Genomic DNA, 20,684 nt, shown 5'->3' with positions numbered 1-20,684 from the left:
TGGAGAGTGGTGGAAATGCCTCCAATCCTCAGCCATTACCCATCATTTGTCAGGTTCCACTGTCAACACCATCGCATAATTGGGTCGGCAAAACTTCTGTCACCATCAACAGTCATTTAGATGTAAATATGAGGGCAGCCAATGTAAGAATAGCACAGGACTTTGATAGCTGAGATTCGACTGACTTTTCGTTTTACAACCGAGACTACGTTAAGACGGAGAATATATGGTGTACAGATTGAATTAGATGAGGGGAGCTTCAGTTTTCCTTGAGGAAATTGTGGGGAAATGTCAGTGCACTTCATGCATATGTCTTTCTGTCTGTCATTCTGCACTGAAACAGTATACTGTAGGTCTCTCCTTCTGTTTTCACTTTCAGACTGCTCTCTTTTTTTTTCTAACCTTACAGTCAATATGAATTTCCATCTCGCTGCACTTAATTATTCCATCTGGGCCAGACATCAACATCCTCACACTGAATTCTTGAAGAAAATACAAAACAGAAGTTAAACTTTAAGGGGTAGAAAGAAGTTTTCAAAGATGCAAAAGAAGGCTGGAGACCTGCAGGGGAAATGTATACCATCTGCTCTCAGATGTTATTTAGAATATATAATGATAAAACACTGAGCGTGTTTTATCATTATATTCTTCTGTTTCTTCTCAATATGTATCTCTAAAAAAGCAGATAATATAATATATAAGATAATATAACATAAATGACAAAAAAGGCTGCCAAAATTCAAATCGGATTTTAAGACTTCAGTTAGAAGAGTTGAAGACCGGTAAAAACTCTGGTTTCTGTGATATTGTTGAGCGTTTTTTTCCCACGGTCTTTAATGTGCCGAAGAAGTTTTGCAGAACCTGGAAATTCAGCTTTAGAAAACATTTTTAATTTCACACAAATGCCTGGTTGAGAATAAGATTGTTCATGCCTTTAAAGCCTGGGAACAAGTACGGATGGCTGACACATTGGGATAGTCGAGAAGGACAACAGAGGGGTCAAGAGAGACAGATGGGTGTGAAAAAGTCAAAGGAGGAAAAGGACATTTTACTGTGATTAAGGCAAATTGGAACCCAATAAGCTTGTAGTTCTAACACTAGAATGGGATAGGGGAAAGGACAGAGGATGGCAGAGCACTGAGCAAAAAAGAGAGTGAAGGAGAAGACCACAGAGAAACAACAAAAAAAACAACTCAGAGAAACTGGTTGGAGAGAATTAAACAGACAAAGAGACAGATGGAGAGCATCGATTACTCTTCCCAAATCCCAGCATTCCAGCAATCCGACATGGATCGTTGTCAAAGCAACAATGCAATCACGGCGCAGACAGAGTTGTAATTCTGCCCCATTCACTCCTAGCTAATCAGCCTCTGCCAGCTCACCATCCATCAGCCTGTTGGGCTATGTGACTGTGTGTGTGTGTGTGGATGAGTGTGTATTTGTAACTGAGAAGAAGACAGAAGGACGATATGAGTAGCTGTCCGTGCACATGCATGTGTAGTTATCTAAGTTTGATTTATTAGCAGCGAGGCACAGAGTAACAAAAGACATCCATAGTAAGTTCATCAGCGTTCCAGTCGCTGGCCCTGCCAGGTGGAAGACAGCAGGACTCATTTGTCTGTGTGTGTGTGAGGCCCTGTGTATTCTGTTCTACTCCTCAAAGTCTAACCAAGGACTGTAGTTAAGTTTGAATGAGTCTCATTGAATGTTAATCTGTGTAATTGTAATTACTGGTCACTGACCTTCCAAGAAATTTATAAGATGCATTTTTCCTTTGATTTTGTGTTGATTTAGATTAAGGTTTCTGCAGCTGGTTTATTTAGTCAGGCAGTAGTCACTGGTTGTGCTAACTACCCAGTTTTCCTGCTGTTTATTCGAAATAAACTTTTCAGTAGTAGTTAGTTAAGAGTTTTCATGACTCAAACAAGATGTACCCAAACCAAAACTGATCCGTGACAATCCTACCCAAACCTGATATTTCCCAGAACATTTAAAAGAAAAAACAAACCTGAATAATTGTCCTTGGAGAGCAATTGTTCCAATTGACATGAGTTTAAGAAATGTAATTAATTATGTTCCCTTTACTATCATTCCAAGTGCTGCCTCCATTTTTCAAAGTCATGATAGAGCACCTGTGCATTTGAATTCAGCATTTCTTACTGTTGTTACTGTAAGTAACTTTCAAAAAAATCCTCCTTTTAAACATACAGTTTTAAAACTTATACAGTGATATTTTCAGAGTGGTTAAGCTAAATAAGAGCCCTTTGGTATACTGCATATACAGTACTTGGGATTAAATGAGGCTAAAATGACCTGAAAGAAGTAGTGCATTTTGTGATACGATGCAGGTGAAGTTTCCAGCCCAAATAATAATAAATAATAAAGTGAGAGGTCATGATTGCTTACAAGCCAGACTGCCTTGCAGGCATCTGTCTAGCTCACCAAGTATTGGCTCACTGTCCCAGAGATCTTTTAACATTACAAAGTATATTGCAGCTTTCACATTCACTTTCGGGATGTTAAATTTCAGTGTGGCACACCTTTTGTTCAAACTAGGATTGAAGAGTGGACATTTACATATGAATTCTTATTATTATCCAAGACTGGTTTCTAATTGGTTTCATTTCATTCATTTTACGGTAAGAAATGTACAAAGAAACAACAGAATCAGCTTTCTTCCTCTCTATTGCAGTAAGTTTCAAAGTGATCCAACATGACAGTATCACACTTTCCTTTGTGGTGTTTTCAGTGCTCATTATTGCAGTTGGTCTCATGACTTGTGTTCCCCCATCCGTTTGCTGAGCAGAAATAAGGAGTCTCTTTTTCTCAGCATTTTTGCATCAACATACAATGGTTTGGATGTGATCATGAGAGGTTGACAACATCAAAGTTAAATTCTGCTTTGATCGCCGACTGTAAATCTAATTTCCTACAAATGACGCTTCCAGCTTAAAGCCACTAAGCTATGCTAAGCCTTTTCCTAAAATCATCCAAGTGACAGTTTGTATTATGGTGAAACTTTTTAACAGATGCACTGAAAGAGGATTGCATTTAAATGAGAGGAAGTGAAGTTCACTAATCTGATATGGAATAAATGTAAGCTTTACTTAGAGTCGGAGTCTGTTAATATACCTTGTCCCTATCTGTATGTACAGCAGGTATGATTGTGCTGTGTATAAGCTTTTTCCTGATTATCCCTTCAGTTTTTTTAAACCAACTTACTATGTGCATGTCACATGTATGGAGTATAGTTAGTTGGTTAGTTTTGAGATGGACTCTCACCTTGAGGTTTTAGAGTCAAGCAAGTATTATTTTTTGTAGTGTGCCAGCCAACGGTGGTTCTTGTCATTTATTTTAACCGTGACCTCAGAGCGCTTCTGCAGAGATGAAAAATCGAAAAGTAAAAAAAGAAAAAAGATGAGGAAGGAAAGAGAAAACACCTTAAGTTACTGGAGCAGAACGGCGAAGAGGCTTGAAAGTGCTTTTAAGTTGTGCAGGCAGATTCCTACTCCCTGAAAACACAGAACGCTCGCATCAAAATAGCACACAGACACAAAACACACACGGAGATACGTACCCCTTCGCACATTAATACACTTATACACACATGTAAACAGACATGCATCCATAACAACACACATATGCCAGCAAAAGCTGCACAAACACACATAGTCGGGGACATGCATGCACACACAAGCACACACAGACAAACACACACCTATGTGTACCAACTGGTGCAGTAATATTGCTGAAATTACTTTTGGGGCTTAGCAGCAACTGGCTGAGCTTTTTCTCTCCCCGATCTCTTGGTGGACTCGAAGAGGCCAAATAGGGACAGAAAATAGAGGGCATGCACATATACATACACCAATACCCTATTTCTTTCCCCCTATCTGTCCGCCCAGCATCCTCTCTCACCCTGTCATAAGGGAATATGAGGAGTTCTCACCTCTGTCAAAAAAAATCACTGGGCCTGAAATGGATTCTATACATCTCATTGATAGCACAGAGCACTGTACAGTAGACGCACTAAAGCACATTCCAACACGGTCATCATCATATGAAAGCCTATACAGTCTGTAGCATGTGTTGCATTGTCCCTTTACACGGTCAGTGAGCTTTTGTTGTCCTTCAGTATACTCTGAAAGTTAAACTTGCCATAATGATTCTGCCCAAACGAGACAAATTGATGTTTCTAGCTATAGGGCTTTGAAATCTGCTACGTTATGTACTGCATGTCAGCAAAACTGCTTTGTAGGAGGCAAGTCACCGAGACATGGCTGAACAACTGGGTGGTTTTACAGGTTGAAAAAGCATTGCAGGCAACTACAGAGTTTTCTGGAAATCAGTAGGTAATTTCTGTTGGACTTTATATTGGGGTGGCTGGGGAAAATTGCTAAAAATTGCCATTTCAGCTGGATGGGCTGAAATTCACAGAGCTGCTCAGGTAATAATTACCATCTCTAGACGTCCTCTGGCAATACTAATGCTATCCGCAGAGGGCTGTTAACTCCTAATAGATATTGTCAATTCCACCCAGGTGAGAGATAGGCAACATAAGGCTAACATCAGCCGGATTATAATAGAATCTGGAGACTAAGAAAGATGTTAATGACCTCTTCAAGATAATTTATATTTTAGAGTAAAATCACACAAAGGAAAGCAAATACTGTGTACATTTTTCATTCCAGGAAACAGTAAGATTTTATAAATACCAGAACTCAATTTAACAAGGGCAAGTAGACCACAAACCAACAGCATAAACAAGTCTACAAGCAACAGAGACTTTGGGGTCTTTCATGAAGACAACAAAGAAAGCTTCACACTGAGATGGCTGGTGTAATTAGTTACAAATGGATGGGTTTGCGCTCACTGTGCGTGCGTGCGTGCGTGCGTGCGTGCGTGCGTGCGTGCGTGCGTGCGTGCGTGCGTTGATGAATAGTATTAGTCTTAGGTTGTGAGGGGAGTGTAATCAAGGACAAGAAACAGAGCTACAAACCGACTCGAGGGGGATACGTTGTCAGTTGACTGTCAGTTAGAGAGAGTGTGTTTGTGTGCTCTGTGCTGCTTCTTCCTGAGCATTTATCTGTGTTTTTGTGTGTGTGTGTGTGTGTCTGTGTGTGTTAGAGAACTTTTCGTTTAACAGTATCACTGTAAACACTGTGTGATACATTTGAGAATCCATACAGCATGTAAAACACACCAATCTCTTTGTCTCAACACAATAAGTTCTTTAATTAACACTGCATTATATATTATTTATAATGCATGTTGTAATGTAGTATAATCAAGTTAATTTCCTAAAATCATTATATTGTAAAAATGGTGCTGCAACTGTGCAGATGAGTTACTAATTCATTTCAATATCCCCATGAATAATAATATATACTATAGTTTCTATAATGCAAGCTAAGGGATTTCCAACACGAGTGTGGCCCATGAATTCTGCATACACACCTATAAATCAACATATTTTATGTGTAATAATCATCACAATGCATTTCAATTAAAGTATGATTCCTCTTGCCTGAATAAAACAACATAAGCCAGTAGCAAGACTTGGATAATGACAAGGGCTGACTCCATTGTGGAGGGCAGGAGTGGACTGAAAGCGAACTAAAGAGGCAAATCTAAGCAAAAAGGAGGAAGATTAGTTTAGAGCCAGAGAACTAATTAAATGAATCTGGAGATAAACGTTTAATTATTTTCTCTCAGCCCTTTTCTCCTGCTCATTTTCTTCCTTTCTTCATTACTGCCTTCCAGAGCTTCTGCAGAGCCACCAGTGTCAGGGGGAGGTGACTGTTCTGAGCCGATGAATTCAGTCCACACACACACACACTTTCTCTCACACTCCTTCACTTACAGGTTCAGGTTGCCATACACACAGATTCACACACAGCCTCTCTCACTGACACAAAGTCCCCTTTTCTCTCTCTCACACACACACACACACACACATTACTCTCTCCCTCTGTCTGCAGTGAGTCTGAATGCAGATGTGGTAGTTTTAATCCCAGATAGATTCCATGGGGAGGTGACGAAGGGTACTGGAAGGAGAAACGGCCGTGACTTGATTTAAAAGATCCCCTTGTCTTCTGTGAGTGCGCTACCACCTCTTGTTTTATAGTAAAGTGACCCATATGCTCCGAACAGCTCGATATAGGAAGCTGTAGTCTCTTGGCATGGCAAGATTCATATAGTGCAATTTCCACAGCAGGGGTCAAGAGCAGGGTGGCATAATGAGTAGGGAAACCTGAGACTTGAGCTGGAAGACCTGGGATGGAGCACCTGTTTTATGGCACTTCCAATGAGCCGAACAATAAAATGAAACACAACCAGGTGTAGACACACTGTCCTACTTCTGATTTTGCACTCCATATCGGTGAGAAAAAAGGAATATTTGAAAAAACACCTTCCGCTTCAGGGAAGTTTTGGAAAAGAGACAGATTTCCTATTGCTAGTGGTGTCTTTGCTAGAAGTTGCGGCATGATACACATTTCTCTACTACAAATGGAACACTACCTTCCAGCAATACCTTTGAAAACACTCCCTGACAAATCTGCCCCATGTTGACCTTTGCATTATTTTTTCATTAACCTTTGATCACTGGGTTACATCAGTTTATTATGTACAAAAGCAAAAACGTTGCATTACGCACCGAGTTTGTGAACACTTACTAATGATAAGTAAACACGTTTGGCCCATGCTCACTGAGCTGTGTCTATTACTGGTTCTGCATGCCTGAAAAGCCACATCTGGGAGTGACAACACACAGGCTGCACGTGCTATAAAAGCCACGGTAAATGTATTTCAGGATGTAGGCATGGTTGAGCAAACGGCAAAAGCATTTTACAGCTGTACTGCTGGATGAATGAAGAATAATGAGACTTTTGAAGTGAGTCATCTGAAAAGTGAAAAAGTTGCAGCACTTCAACAATGGATAAATTCAATGCACACAGAAGTAGGTGGAAGTAAACAAGTAACAATTGCTTGAAAGTGGCATTTCACCTGTAAACCTGTTCAAAGGACAGGGGTGTTGTGATTTTTTTTTCTATACTTGCCTACAAAATATGTTCAATTTAGAGTGAATAGACGTCCTGAAAAAAACAGAAAAGTCCTAAATTACGAGCCATTGACCGGACTCCTGTCTGTCCCAAACATTTTACTAAACCTGAGGTTTGATTAGTTATAGCCTAACAAAACATTAAATACTAATTGTTGTGAAACATTATTTTGGTGTTGCCCACAAACGAGAACACTCTCCTTTGGCAACAGCTGAGACAGCAGGGTATCGTGGACATTGTGTCAACATAGTTGTTATAGCCACAAAGTAACAAGCATGTGTGCTTTTTTCCGCTTTTTGTTTTCTAGTGTAGATGAAGATAGTGGAAGTTGCAGTTGCGAGGTAAGGGGAAGTGCAGCTGCAGGTAGCCATGGAGAAGGAGAGATCTGACAGATGTGACAGGCACCGCACTGATGAAATGAGTAAAATTAAATAAACAGTATGTAACAGATCATGATTTACACACTGTTACATACAACACAGTCATCGTGTTTTTTTCCTGATGACAGAGGAACACAATTAATTTCAGTTTTAACTTTCACTTGTTTTACTGTTTGTTGAGACTGAATTGCAGTGAATTACTACAATTCATCCTGAAGACCAAGAGTCCTTGGTCATCAGTACCAATACAGAAAGTGGTGCGATCATCATGGAGGTTGGTGTCTCAAACACCAGCATCCATTCATTGCTGTAACCTCAAATCTAAACTTATCTGAAGTTTCTCCCTAAAGCAGTCCTTTTGAAACAAAGAGATTCTGCTGACTGTCGTGTGGCTAAAAAATTAGTTGTGCAGAAATTTCTACATCATTCCTCCGGGGAGTAAAGCAACACAGCAGCTGTAGAGCAGCAAACATAAGTAGGACATATTCCGTTTCAAAGACTGTACTGGAGGAGTAAATATTTTACTTTACTGTTAAATAAGAAAAGGCACAAGACCAGTACGGGGAGGCATGACTTGGGCAGAATTAAACAGGTCCTGTAACTAGCCCTGGCACCCTTGCATACACACTCTCTAACCCCGCTAACAATCCTTGAACACATAATTCTGAAACTTTTTGGTGATTAATATGCATGCACACACTCACGTGTGCAAGCACACATTGTCAAGAGTCATCAGTCAACACTTACACACCAATTAATATGGGTGTTTGGTATCAGTATGCAGAGTGCCTTGTAAGCTGCAATCATTACATTGCAATCATAGAACAATCACCTAGAAATTCCCTGTGGCTCTGTGTGTGTAAGTGTGTCTCAAGACTCCCACCTGTGTCACTATCTATATGTCCTGTGTCTGTGTGCGTGCTTGTGTATATGTGTGTGTGTTTGCAGTGGCAGGGAGTGCTGTGCATCTATATTAGGACCCCTATCATTATTCTGTCACTGTTTCCACTTCCATGTCCCATTCTTTTGCTATTTTCTGTCTCTCCCCATCTATTTCTCCACCTCGGCAGCTTGATTCACAACTGTAGTACACACACACATACACACACCCCCTTCAGTCACTCTTTCCCCTCTACAGCCCTCTTCTTCACCCTCCTTTTTCTGCTCTCCCATCCCTTCATCTTCTTGGTTCTGTTCACATCTGCAGAGCCGCAGAGTAAAAAACTGACTGACTGCTGTCACAGCATGTCGCCCTCCCATACACACACACACACACACACAGAGGGCAAGAGAGTGCACTATCTGCTGACTCTCAGAACACAAATACACACATTGCTGAGGACTGCTTTACCCTTTACTGTGGCGCACACACACACACACACACACACTGATCTGACACTACAGTAAACATCTATGTGCTGACTGCCACAGCATACAGCCCCTGGCGAGACGGCTCCAAACAAGCACAGAGACAGAGATGGACGGATAGACAGCAGCCTAGACATACGCATAGCTGTCATCTACAGCAGCGCACAAACAATGCAGAAAAAGCAACGGAGGGAAAGCGAGAGCAAAGGATCGACAGAGAGCAATAAAAATAGAAAGATCTCAACTGATCCTCTCTCAAATGGATTATTTACGTGTCTTTAGCCCTGTCAGTCTGTAAATATTTGTCAACATCCAACGTGATGTGTTTTCAATAAACATTTGAGACATAAACAGAGAAACTGACAGGATTTTGATCTGTCAACATCACTTGGAGGATTTCATAAAATGATTTGAGGCAGCGTTCACCCAAACTCAATGCTCTTAGGACCACAGGGACCGTGCTTTTAAGTTTTACATCAAAGCAGACAAGTGATCTGTCTCTCTGTGTTTCTCTCCCTTTCTGTAACTCTGTCACTCTCATTTGCTCCAGTCTCATTTACATATACCAGCCTTCTATCCATTCGCAACTAACCTGGTTTTAAATAGATTTTTCCGAGATTACATAGATTACATGCCATAGAACTATCAGTTTTCTCCCAATAAGTTAATATACAGCCTATTACAAACACATTTCAACGTTTAATGATAAATAAACAACAAACAACAACAAAAGAATAAAACTTTCAATAAATGTTTTTAAAAGTGTGTAAATAAATCCAAAATTGTAACCCTAACCCTGGGTCGTCAGTGCGCATGTGTAGGTGTAGCGCAAGGGTATTCAATTAGAATTCAAAGAGGTCCAGTTAGAGAAAATTTCCCAAAGCAAAGGTCCGGAACATCAAGACGACTAACTTATCATAACTTTATCATTCAGTACCATAACGTATAGATGTATCAACATGTGTTTTTAGTCAACAACGGACTGTCAAATCAAATAATATTTCAGTCAGTTTTCACATCAAACTGGAGGGATGATAAATTATAACTACTCTAATAATAAATTCAAAATTTAAGTAAACTAAAATAAAGTGCCTAATTTTTAGAAAAAATTAAACAAAAAGTGTAGCTTGAAGTGATGAAGTGTAGTCTTAACCAATTTTATAATAAACACTCAACACATCTTAACAACTGAACAGCTGTAATGCCTCCTCTTCTCTTTCATTCCCTCTTACAGAGCTACCACTTTCCTACTTTCTCTTGTTCAGTGAGAAACGTGAGCTCTAGCTTCTCCTGCCAGCTAGCATCGGAGATCTGGGAGATATTCTGGTTTTGAACTGCCCATGGGAGGAATGTCCATGTAAAAATCTGTACATTCTTGATTAAAAGCCATGTGAAATCTCTTTTTCTTTTCGTCTCCTCAATTCGTGTGTGTTTCCAAAACGTCTCTGGTGAATCTGGCGGACTCGACTCGCAAGCATCGGAATGCACATGCGATTGGTCTGTGAATTTCCTGGTCCGCTAAACCAGTACAATAAATGCTGCGCGGGTTCAATCAGTCTGGAGAGGACAGCGGCTGGGTCCGGATCCGGACCGTGGTCCGCCTATTAGTGACCTCTGGTGTAGCATGTGTGTAGTGGTGGAAGAGGAACACTTGCTGAAGAGATGGAGCGGAGCCCCAGCTTCACTGGTGTTGTGCCGAGTTGTCTGCACCTCTCGGGACTTTCGGATAATTTATCACCGTTGATGAACCACACAAAGAATATTATATTGTTTTTAAATAGCCGGCTACTTGAAATAGACCTGCAAGGAACCACGACATGCATGCAGTTGTAGGCAGCACGGCGTGCACGCAAAACTCTGCACAAGACCAGTGAATGACAGGCGAGAGAGAGAGAGAGAAAAGGGTCTTCAAAAAGACTCAGTTTAGCTGGAAATTTACAGTATAAGTTGAATCAACAGAGACTGCAGCTCTGCAGCTTCTCAAGATTAAAGTGGAGCTACTGTGCAGCAGAAGGAGAAAGTGTCACAGGTGAGCGCAATCAATTGAAAAACATATAAACTCTTAAATTATGATTTTGGCCATAGATATACTTTGCAGATTTCTCTATGTTATTGTTGTGTCCCTGACGTTAACGTATATGTATTTGATGAAATCTGCGATGACTTTAACACTTTAAACTGCAACAGCGTTTCAATTAGACGAATTAACACTAACTTGTTACCCATAGCAATTTATGATAACAGACTTTAGTGGTTTCTTTCTTTGATTTTACCTAAGGACCACATCAGTGTCTTTAAAAAAAAAAAGAACACATGCATAGGGCACAGCCTACTGTGCTGAGCAAGTCACTTGTTGCTAACAAAAAAGACTTGTCTGAAACAAAAACAAATCTAAACACTATGAAAGCAGATCAACAGTATGATTTTGTTCTGTTTTTCTTATAAACACAGGGTACGTTGGAAGAGGTGAGCTGCAGGAGATAACTTCTGAAGATCCCCACCCTGGATCCTGAAGCAATTTCTGCCAATGTGCGGGAGGACAGTGATAATGAAGAACAAAATAATAAACATATCAAACTCTCGCCAAGACTCATTTTTATTTATATATTCTATATTGTTTCCACACCTAATAGGGAAATCGCTGCAAATACAATTGCTTATTCTATTCTATTGTGTGTGTCTGTGTTTGTGTGTTGTTGGGTTGGGTTGGCACATACACAGGATAAGCGGCAGTGGCAGGCAGACGTCCACAGTGCCTACCAGCTGAGACACAATAATATCACAGTTATATCTATTTGTATAGCGGAATAAGGATAACAGAGATACAACATACTCTTTTTTTGTTTCAGGCTTATTTGACAGGGACAATGCACATAAATAATACATAAATATACAATGTGCCAGAATTAAGCAAATGGCTGTTTACATCTGCTGTCACTGGACTAAAGGATTAAGCTATACATGTTACATATAGATCAGGGGTATTCAATTAGATTTCAAAGAGGTCTAATTAGAGAAAATTTCCTGAAGCAAAGGTCCGGAACATCAAAACGACGAACTTGCGTTATCATTCAGTACTATAACCTATAGTTGTATCAACACATGTTTTTAGTCAACAACGGACTGTCATATCAAATAATATTTCAGTCAGTTTTCACATCAAACTGGAAGGATAATAAATAATAACTATTCAAATAATAAATTCTAAATTTAAGTAAACTAAAGTGCCTAATTTTTAGAAAAAATGTAATAAAAAGTGTAGCTTGAAGTGATGAAGTGTAGTCTTAACCAATTTTATAATAAACACACAAATGAACAGCTGTAATGCCTCCTCTTCTCTTTCATTTCCTCTTACGGAGCTACCACTTTCCTACTTTCTCTTTGTTCAGTGAGAAACGTGAGCTCCAGCTAGCATATTGGAGATCTATGAGATATTCTGGTTTTGAACTGCCCGTGGGAGGAATGTACATGTAAATATCTGTACATTCTTGATTAAAAGTCATGTGAAATCTCTTTTCCCTTTCGTCTCCTCAATTCGGGTGTGTTTCCAAAACGTCTCTGATGAATCTCGCGGACTCGACTCGCAAGCATCGGTATGCACAGATTTGATTGGCTGAGCAGCGTCACGAGACGATTGGAGCACATGCGATTGGTCTGTGAGTTTCCTGGTCCTCTAAACCAGTACAGTAAATGCTAGAAAAGCTGCGCGGGTTAAAATAGAAACGCTCCGTCACGAGGTAATAAGTCTCAATAATAAATGGGTTGTAGGTCGGCGGTCCGGAGAGGACGGCGGCTGGGTCCGGATCCGGACTCTGGTCCGCCTATTAGTGACCTCTAATATAGATGATCACCAGCTCACCCATAGGCCTACACACGAGCTGACTGAATCTCAAGCTCCAGGCTGCAGCCATACAGTCTTGCAATTGCCGCGCACAAAAACACACGATTCGACTATCAGTCGACTACTGGCAGGACTTGACGATTCTGATTCGACTATGTAAATCCTTAGTCGGGGACAGCCCTAGTAAAAATGAATAAATGAAATGTTATGGCCTTCTTAACACAACTGACTGTCACAACCTGTCCCTTCTAACACAGGGCTTATTCAGTTTACAATGATAACAGTGGCAGTTTTATCACTCAACATTTGAGGGAATCTGTTAAATAATGGGTATTTGATTTTAGTCCTAGTAAAGGTACATTATTCTAAATAAAAATGCAATTACAATCTTTTTTTTTTGTTACAACATAACACTGTTAGTTTATTTACTATAGAAAAACATACTTAAATTTCACTTTCCAGGGCTGTATGTATGCTAACTTTTTGTTCTCCTAAATCACATAAAGACATTTAGGAGCAAAGTAAAAATGTAAATGCTCCGTATTTGTATAGCGCCTTTCTAGTCTTTTCGACCACTTAAAGCGCTTTTACACTACATCTGCATTCAGTGCTCAAACAGAAACTAACATTCACACAAATTCACACACTGGTGGAACAGCCACCAGGGCCAATTCGGGGTTCAGTATCTTGCCCAAGGACACTTCCACATGCAGCCTGGAGGAGCTGGGGTTTGAACCTCCGATCTTACGATTAACACGCAACCCGCTGCACACAGTTGCCCCTAAATGTTCAAGTACCACAAGTTTATTAACAAAGAATTTATTACATCCATATGTATATGTATACTGTGTGTGTGTGTGTGTGTGTGCTCCTTCACTTTGTGTTCATTTATGATGTGAAAACAAATGGAGGACTATGGAAGTGGAAGAGTATCTGTTCACTAGTCATGGGCCTTAAAATATTGCCAAAGATTTGTAAAACATTAAAACTTATTTTCTGAAAATTTGAAACACTGAAAACAGCTTTTAAAACATGGACTCAGCAAACTCTATTGAGATCAGAGCTTTGCGGCTTGTGGCATGTGGGACTTTTTGACCAGGGACATGCAACCCAGGCAAACACTTTACACATAATGTAACACACACTAAACACATATTGGCATCCTGGCTCTGTCTAAATCTACACCTGTCCAATGCAGATGATCTGTCCACAAACTTGTATTAGTAGTAGTATTAGTATAACATTCTGTATTAGTATAACATTTAATTAAAAAGTATAACGTTATTATTATATGAATTATATAATGTTACCTTTGTCATTCTTGTTTTATATAATAGTATACTTTATAGCTTACTAGTAGTATGATATTAATTCCAGTTACAACAGTTACATGTTTGTAGGTTTCATTCATTCATCCTTGTGCAAGAAAAATGGTCTACGCTGGTGGTTAGTCTCTCATTTGTTTGTTTGTAACTAGTCAATAATCATGACCTTTCATGCATAACAGTGAGGGTTTGCTGTAGCATTTCAACCTTTTTTTATGCCCTACCAGACAGTGATTGGTCAGTTCACGAAAAGTGACAACTTTATGCAAAGTTGAACATGTTTCAACAAAAAACACCAGACACAGCTAAATAGCCAGTCAAACCCAAACGTTACTTTTCTTACACATCATGGTCTAGTAATCTTGTAATCTTTATTCGCACACTGTGCTTATAAATTATTGTTTTTGTCTGTTTTTACAGGAAAAAAGGCTTTGAGGATGACTAGTAGCAACTTGGCTCACACAGTGGATGTGTCGGCCCTATATGGAGCTTTTCTAAATTAACCTGCAACCTTACAAAATATTTTAGTTAGCTAATCATATTTTATTACCACGGTAGTAACATACAGTAATTAGCAAGGCATGTCCATCTTACTACAGCTCCATAAACACACTTCAATCATGTTAAAAAATTCTAAGCTTGACAGATCTGCTGCGCCAACTTACAGTTACTAAGCTATGACTAGACAATAGCAAAAGGGCATCAACATGTTAGTGTTAATAGCCACCATCATCAAAAGCCAAACGAGGTAATACCTTTTGGAAGAATTTTGTTCACTTCCTCCAGTAACGTTCCAGAGACCTGTAGAATATACGCCAAGGTACAACACCTCACTATTGGTTTGTCCTTTAATTTGTCACCCAGCTGCACATCTCCAAGATATACTTACTAGTGCTATCTAAAGATTCTTCTTACCCATTGGATGTTAAGAGCATGTTTTGCTAATTCCCAGGCACAAAATGCATGGAAGCACCTGCACCACTGTAAAAACTATATACATACAGAGACAAAAACAAGTTAAGATGACAGCTGCAGTGTCCATCAAATGCTTGCTATGATAACTCTCTGTCTATGCTCCATCGTCACAGTCTGCAATCTACAGCCTGCTATTTACCCGAAGAGTGAATTTTCCCTGGAGTTCCCCTAGAGATTTAAACAGCAGGTTTGCTCTCGCTCTGTTCTTGCAATAGCTGTTCTAAAATTACAGGCTAACCCACTGATCATGCATCATACCTTAAAGTGCACTATGTACATCATATCAGAGTTATTATATCCTAATGGCAAGTAGTAAACTAGCCTCCTAACATTTGTTCTTTCCTGGTAGTGTAGCCCTCATCTCAGCTCTCACTAAAACCATTCAAATCATAACCTACACTGGAGTGACAGACCCCACAAATGCTGTGAAAGTTCTGTTGTTCTCCACAGAATACACACCTTTAAGTCTCAAACACAAAAAGAAAAACCAGAGCTCCTACCCGTTTCTCTGGAGATTTGGACGAAGGCCTCCACGCCGCTCTCTCCGTAGTTTCCTTCTGAGGCTAGCGTGGACACATAGTTCCACTCCATTGCTGTGACAATGTCCATCATGGCCTGGGCCTGGTAGGAGTCTGGAGGGACCACGCGGGAGAAGAAGTCGTAGCGAGTGTTGTCACTCAGTTCTGGGGCCGTGGAGGCGTAGCTGATCTGGGGGATCTGGACAAGAAAAGGGAAGAGAGAAAAGAAGACCTTGAGGAAAGGATGACGCTTGCTGATTAAATGTGTGGCATGATTGTGAGGCAAAATAGTGTAAAACTGTGTCGGTTGTCTGTTAATGGTTTTACACTCTGACTCTGACTGAAATGTGTAAGATAGGAGGACTAGGTGTTTTCTTAATTAATTTAATTTAATTTAATATTCATCAAGACAATCCATTTCTTTACCCCCTAGCAGAAAAATAAATTTAAGAAAAAAAGGTGAGTCAGGCTGTGATAATTCTCATCTATTTTAAACCTTAATGCATATTTTTACTGGGATGTACAGTATATACAGTGGGTACGGAAAGTATTCAGACCCCTTTAAATTTTTCACTCTTTGTTTCATTGCAGCCATTTTCCAAAAGTCAAAAAAGTTCATTTTATTTCTCAGTAATGTACACTCAGCACCCCATCTTGACAGAAAAAAACAGAAATGTAGAAATTTTTGCAAATTTATTAAAAAAGAAAAACTGAAATATCACATGGTCATAAGTATTCAGACCCTTTGCCGTGACACTCATATTTAACTCAGGTGCTGTCTATTTCTTCTGATCATCCTTGAGATGGTTCTACACCTTCATTTGAGTCCAGCTGTGTTTGATTATACTGATTGGACTTGATTAGGAAAGCCACACACCTGTCTATATAAGACCTTACAGCTCACAGTGCATGTCAGAGCAAATGAGAATCATGAGGTCAAAGGAACTGCATGAAGAGCTCAGAGACAGAATTGTGGCAAGGCACAGATCTGGCCAAGGTTACAAAAAAATTTCTGCTGCACTTAAGGTTCCTAAGAGCACAGTGGCCTCCATAATCCTCAAATGGAAGACGTTTGGGACGACCAGAACCCTTCCTAGAGCTGGCCGTCCGGCCAAACTGAGCTATCGGGGGAGAAGAGCCTTGGTGAGAGAGGCAAAGAAGAACCCAAAGGTCACTGTGGCTGAGCTCCAGAGATGCAGTCGGGAGATGGGAGAAAGTTGTAGTAAGTCAACCATCACTGCAGCAATCCCCCAGTCGGGACTTTACGGCAGAGTGGCCCGACGGAAGCCTCTCCTCAGTGCAAGACACATGAAAGCCCGCATGGAGTTTGCTAAAAAACACCTGAAGGACTCCAAGATGGTGATAAATAAGATCCTCTGGTCTGATGAGACCAAGATAGAACTTTTTGGCCTTAATTCTAAGCGGTATGTGTGGAGAAAACCAGGCACTGCTCATCACCTGTCCAATACAGTCTCAACAGTGAAGCATGGTGGTGGCAGCATCATGCTGTGGGGGTGTTTTTCAGCTGCAGGGACAGGACGACTGGTTGCAATCGAGGGAAAGATGAATGCGGCCAAGTACAGGGATATCCTGGACGAAAACCTTTTCCAGAGTGCTCTGGACCTCAGACTGGGCCGAAGGTTTACCTTCCAACAAGACAATGACCCTAAGCACACCGCTAAAATAACGAAGGAGTGGCTTCACAACAACTCCGTGGCTGTTCTTGAATGGCCCAGCCAGAGCCCTGACTTAAACCCAATTGAGCATCTCTGGAGAGACCTGAAAATGGCTGTCCACCAACGTTTACCATCCAACCTGACAGAACTGGAGAGGAGGAATGGCAGAGGATACCCAAATCCAGATGTGAAAAACTTGTTGCATCTTTCCCAAAACAACTCATGGCTGTATTAGATCAAAAGGGTGCTTCTACTAAATACTGAGCAAAGGGTCTGAATACTTATGACCATGTGATATTTCAGTTTTTCTTTTTTAATAAATTTGCAAAAATTTCTACATTTCTGTTTTTTTCTGTCAAGATGGGGTGCTGAGTGTACATTACTGAGAAATAAAATGAACTTTTTTGACTTTTGGAAAATGGCTGCAATGAAACAAAGAGTGAAAAATTTAAAGGGGTCTGAATACTTTCCGTACCCACTGTATAGGTAAGAATTATAAAATCTTCCCACGCTACTGCGATTACCAATTCTCTGGGATGTGAGGAGAAGATGTCATCACAAATGTTAAAATTCAGCTGCTGCATTGTAGACTTATGTTGGCTCAGAGACTTGAAAGTAGAAAACAAATGATTTGAAGAGTGAACAGGTGTGGGGGAGAGAAGCAAAAGTGGTAAATAATTGGGAATCAGAATGCGGAATGAGACAGAGATGTAACAAAAAGGGAAGCTGGTAGTGCAAAGTTGTTTTTCAATGCCATGGCCGACAGATTAACAGGCAGGTCTGATGCGGACACAAAAGAGGCAGCGGGGACCAGACAGGAGGACAGACAGACAAAAAGCCCAACAAGCAGATGGGAGAATGGTGAGACAGAGGTTGACAGAATGAGAGGACACACACACACTCACACACTCACACACTCACGCTCACACACAGATACTGCTAGTGATAGGTAACGTAACAGGCGGAAGGAGTTAGATGGCTGACTGGCAGATTGATTTTTCCCCTGACATAGGGCGACAGCAGGGGAAGACCCTGTACTTGCCAATGCACGCACACACACAATCACACACACACAGATGTTGGACAGATGTCTCATTGGCATTCATGGGAAGTTAAGACTTAACTTTCAATCTAAACCAAAACATAAGGTGTGTCAGCTGTCTTTCTCTTACACACAACCACACCTTCACACACACACAAAATGATGTCTACGATTGCTGAACACAGCAAAACCCGTTGGTACTGCATGAAGAGATTTAAGACGGACTGTGCGCGTGCGTGTGTGTGACTTTAAAGCCCATAACTCACTGTCTTTATTCCCTTTGAGTGTCATCTAGAAGCCCCTGCCACCCTGCATCTACACTTGTCTTTGCCATTTTAAAAGGTCAGGGTTCTGTCAGGAGTTTTGCAGGATCTCCTTCTTCTTTGGTGGTGCTGAAGCTCTGTGGCAAGCAGGAATAAAAGAGCCCTGAACCTCCAGACTCTTCTGACCTTCGGCTTCTGCTTTCTTTCAGGAGCTTGTTTACAAAAAATGCATTAGACTTTCTTGGGTCGAAGCAATCCCAAAAATGAATTCTTCACCTAAGCAGTATTCATTCGCTTACCTCTGGCAACAAGCGTAGAAAGTGTAAACAGCAAATATGTTTCACTTCACTTCACTAAGACTTCCACTAAGTGGATGCCGTCTCATTTTTTTTTTTAAATGGTTAGATATAATCTTGGATCAAATTTTTTTTATTGTAGTTTTTCTGATTTTGTTTGTTTAATACCCTTCCATTTCTCTCCGTGAACTTGGGGAGAGTTAACATTTGGGATACTTGAGCACTTTTATTAGTCCTGTCTGCCAGGGGAATACAATTGGAAACTTTCCTAAACTTCAGGACGTGTATGTATAATTCATTGAGGACAGAGATAAACAACAACAAAAAAAAATCAAAGCTGGGTCTGCAGAGGGAAGTAATTCGTAAAATGTCTTGTGTGCATGTGTTTGCGGCTCTGCACTGTATATATGTGACTATGTTCGTGTGTATTTGCGTGTGCGTGTGTGTGTGTGTGTGTGTGTATGCGCACAATTTCACTTGTCCTTTTACTCGCTATGTGCATTTAAATAGGTGAATATCCATTTCAAAGAGAAATGAATTCATGGCTGCAGGAACATGAGATATTTGTCTGTTTACAACAGCATTGGGAAAGTAATCCTGTGACCTGGGCAAACCTGGTGCTTTGATCTTTTGTTATTTCACTCTACAGCTGGGAAACTGAGACATATGCAGACAAACACACACACACACACACACACACACATTTGTGTACACCGCACAGTCATCCTCTTGTCATATTTCCAGAGTCATTACTGAGTAAGGAGGAGGAAAAGCAGAAAGAACAGAAAACAGTAAGGGCGAGAGCGAGAGCTACATACAGATTCATTGACATCCAATATTGTCTGCTGCAGGCACAGACCCAATACTGTCTTCCGCAACCACACCTGTGCTTTCTAAAAATGAATACTTCTGCAAATATATATAGTCACACAACCATAGATCCACCAGACACACATTCATAGGCACATAGAAACCTTCTTAGACTGAGCATGTTGTAATGGCATGTGACATTTGAGTGTTATAAATCATTCATGCGCTGCGAATTGCGACAGACTTCAGCCTTTTCAAAGCAAGTAGTTTTGGAGTTGTAGTCAGAGGCAGAAATTAACTGCTTGGTCCCCCACATCACAAGCAAAGAAGATTATACTTCCAATCCCCCTAATTCCATTTGCTCTAATGAATATGTGTGTGTGTGTGTGTGTGTGTGTGTGTGTGTGTGTGTGTGTGTGTGTGTGTGTGTGTGTGTGTGTGTGTGTGTGTGTAGTGGGGGGGACGCAAGAACTTATGATAAAAAAAGGAAAGAGTATGTGTGTGCTTTTGAATGTGCACTTTCAATTAGCACTAGAAACACGTTCTCGCTGTCACGCACACCTACTGTTGTCACAATACTGGAATATCTAACATCGATACAATACAAACAATATCGATATTCCATACCATTTTCAAAACCATGGGAGAAAATTGACACAACATTGATTAAATTACTGAAGTCAAATATTAACTTATCTAATCAACTTATCTTAGAAATTAAAGTTAATAATACAGTGTGTTAAGCAGAACAGCATTAGCTAATTTACCTCTGACCTTAGTCAAGTAGTTTCCTATCAACTGAAACTCTGCTGTCTGAGATTCCTCAGGTCTGATAGCTCTGAGGCAGCTCCACTGCTCTGCACCATCGCTTGTATGTGGGCTTGCTGGTATCCTTTGCATGACAAATACTAGCCAATCACAACACAGTAGGGCGGGACTTGTCGAAACTCTGGCAGGAAAAAAATAAAAGTGATTCAACCGGGACGATTGAAGTCGAGTCGATGGTGCTGTGAGGCGGGGCTATGTGGCACTGCAGCGGTGTGTGTCAACGAGCTGTCGGGACGAGAGAAGAGAAGCGCATTTTCAGGATTGATATTGTGGAAAATGAGTTTTAAAACCGTCATTT

The 20,684-nt window shown here is 40.5% G+C and overlaps 1 protein-coding gene across 6 annotated transcripts in view; it reads right to left on the bottom strand.

Moving 5' to 3' along the window:
* The window catches only part of grm8a (glutamate receptor, metabotropic 8a), a 302,831-nt gene that overhangs the window by 158,777 nt on the left and 123,370 nt on the right, over positions 1-20,684 (bottom strand). For all 6 annotated transcript variants that reach the window (XM_038738811.1, XM_038738810.1, XM_038738814.1 and 3 more), the window contains one exon: positions 15,454-15,670. In XM_038738811.1, coding sequence (XP_038594739.1) covers positions 15,454-15,670 — 217 coding nt within the window. The remainder of the gene's footprint in view (positions 1-15,453; positions 15,671-20,684) is intronic.

The sequence above is a fragment of the Micropterus salmoides genome, unplaced genomic scaffold (genome assembly GCF_014851395.1).
Source record: "Micropterus salmoides isolate LMB-PRFRI ecotype aquatic unplaced genomic scaffold, ASM1485139v1 Ms_hic_scaffold_23, whole genome shotgun sequence".
NCBI classification, from domain to species: Eukaryota; Metazoa; Chordata; class Actinopteri; order Centrarchiformes; family Centrarchidae; genus Micropterus; species Micropterus salmoides.
This window is presented reverse-complemented; position numbering and strand designations above follow the sequence as displayed.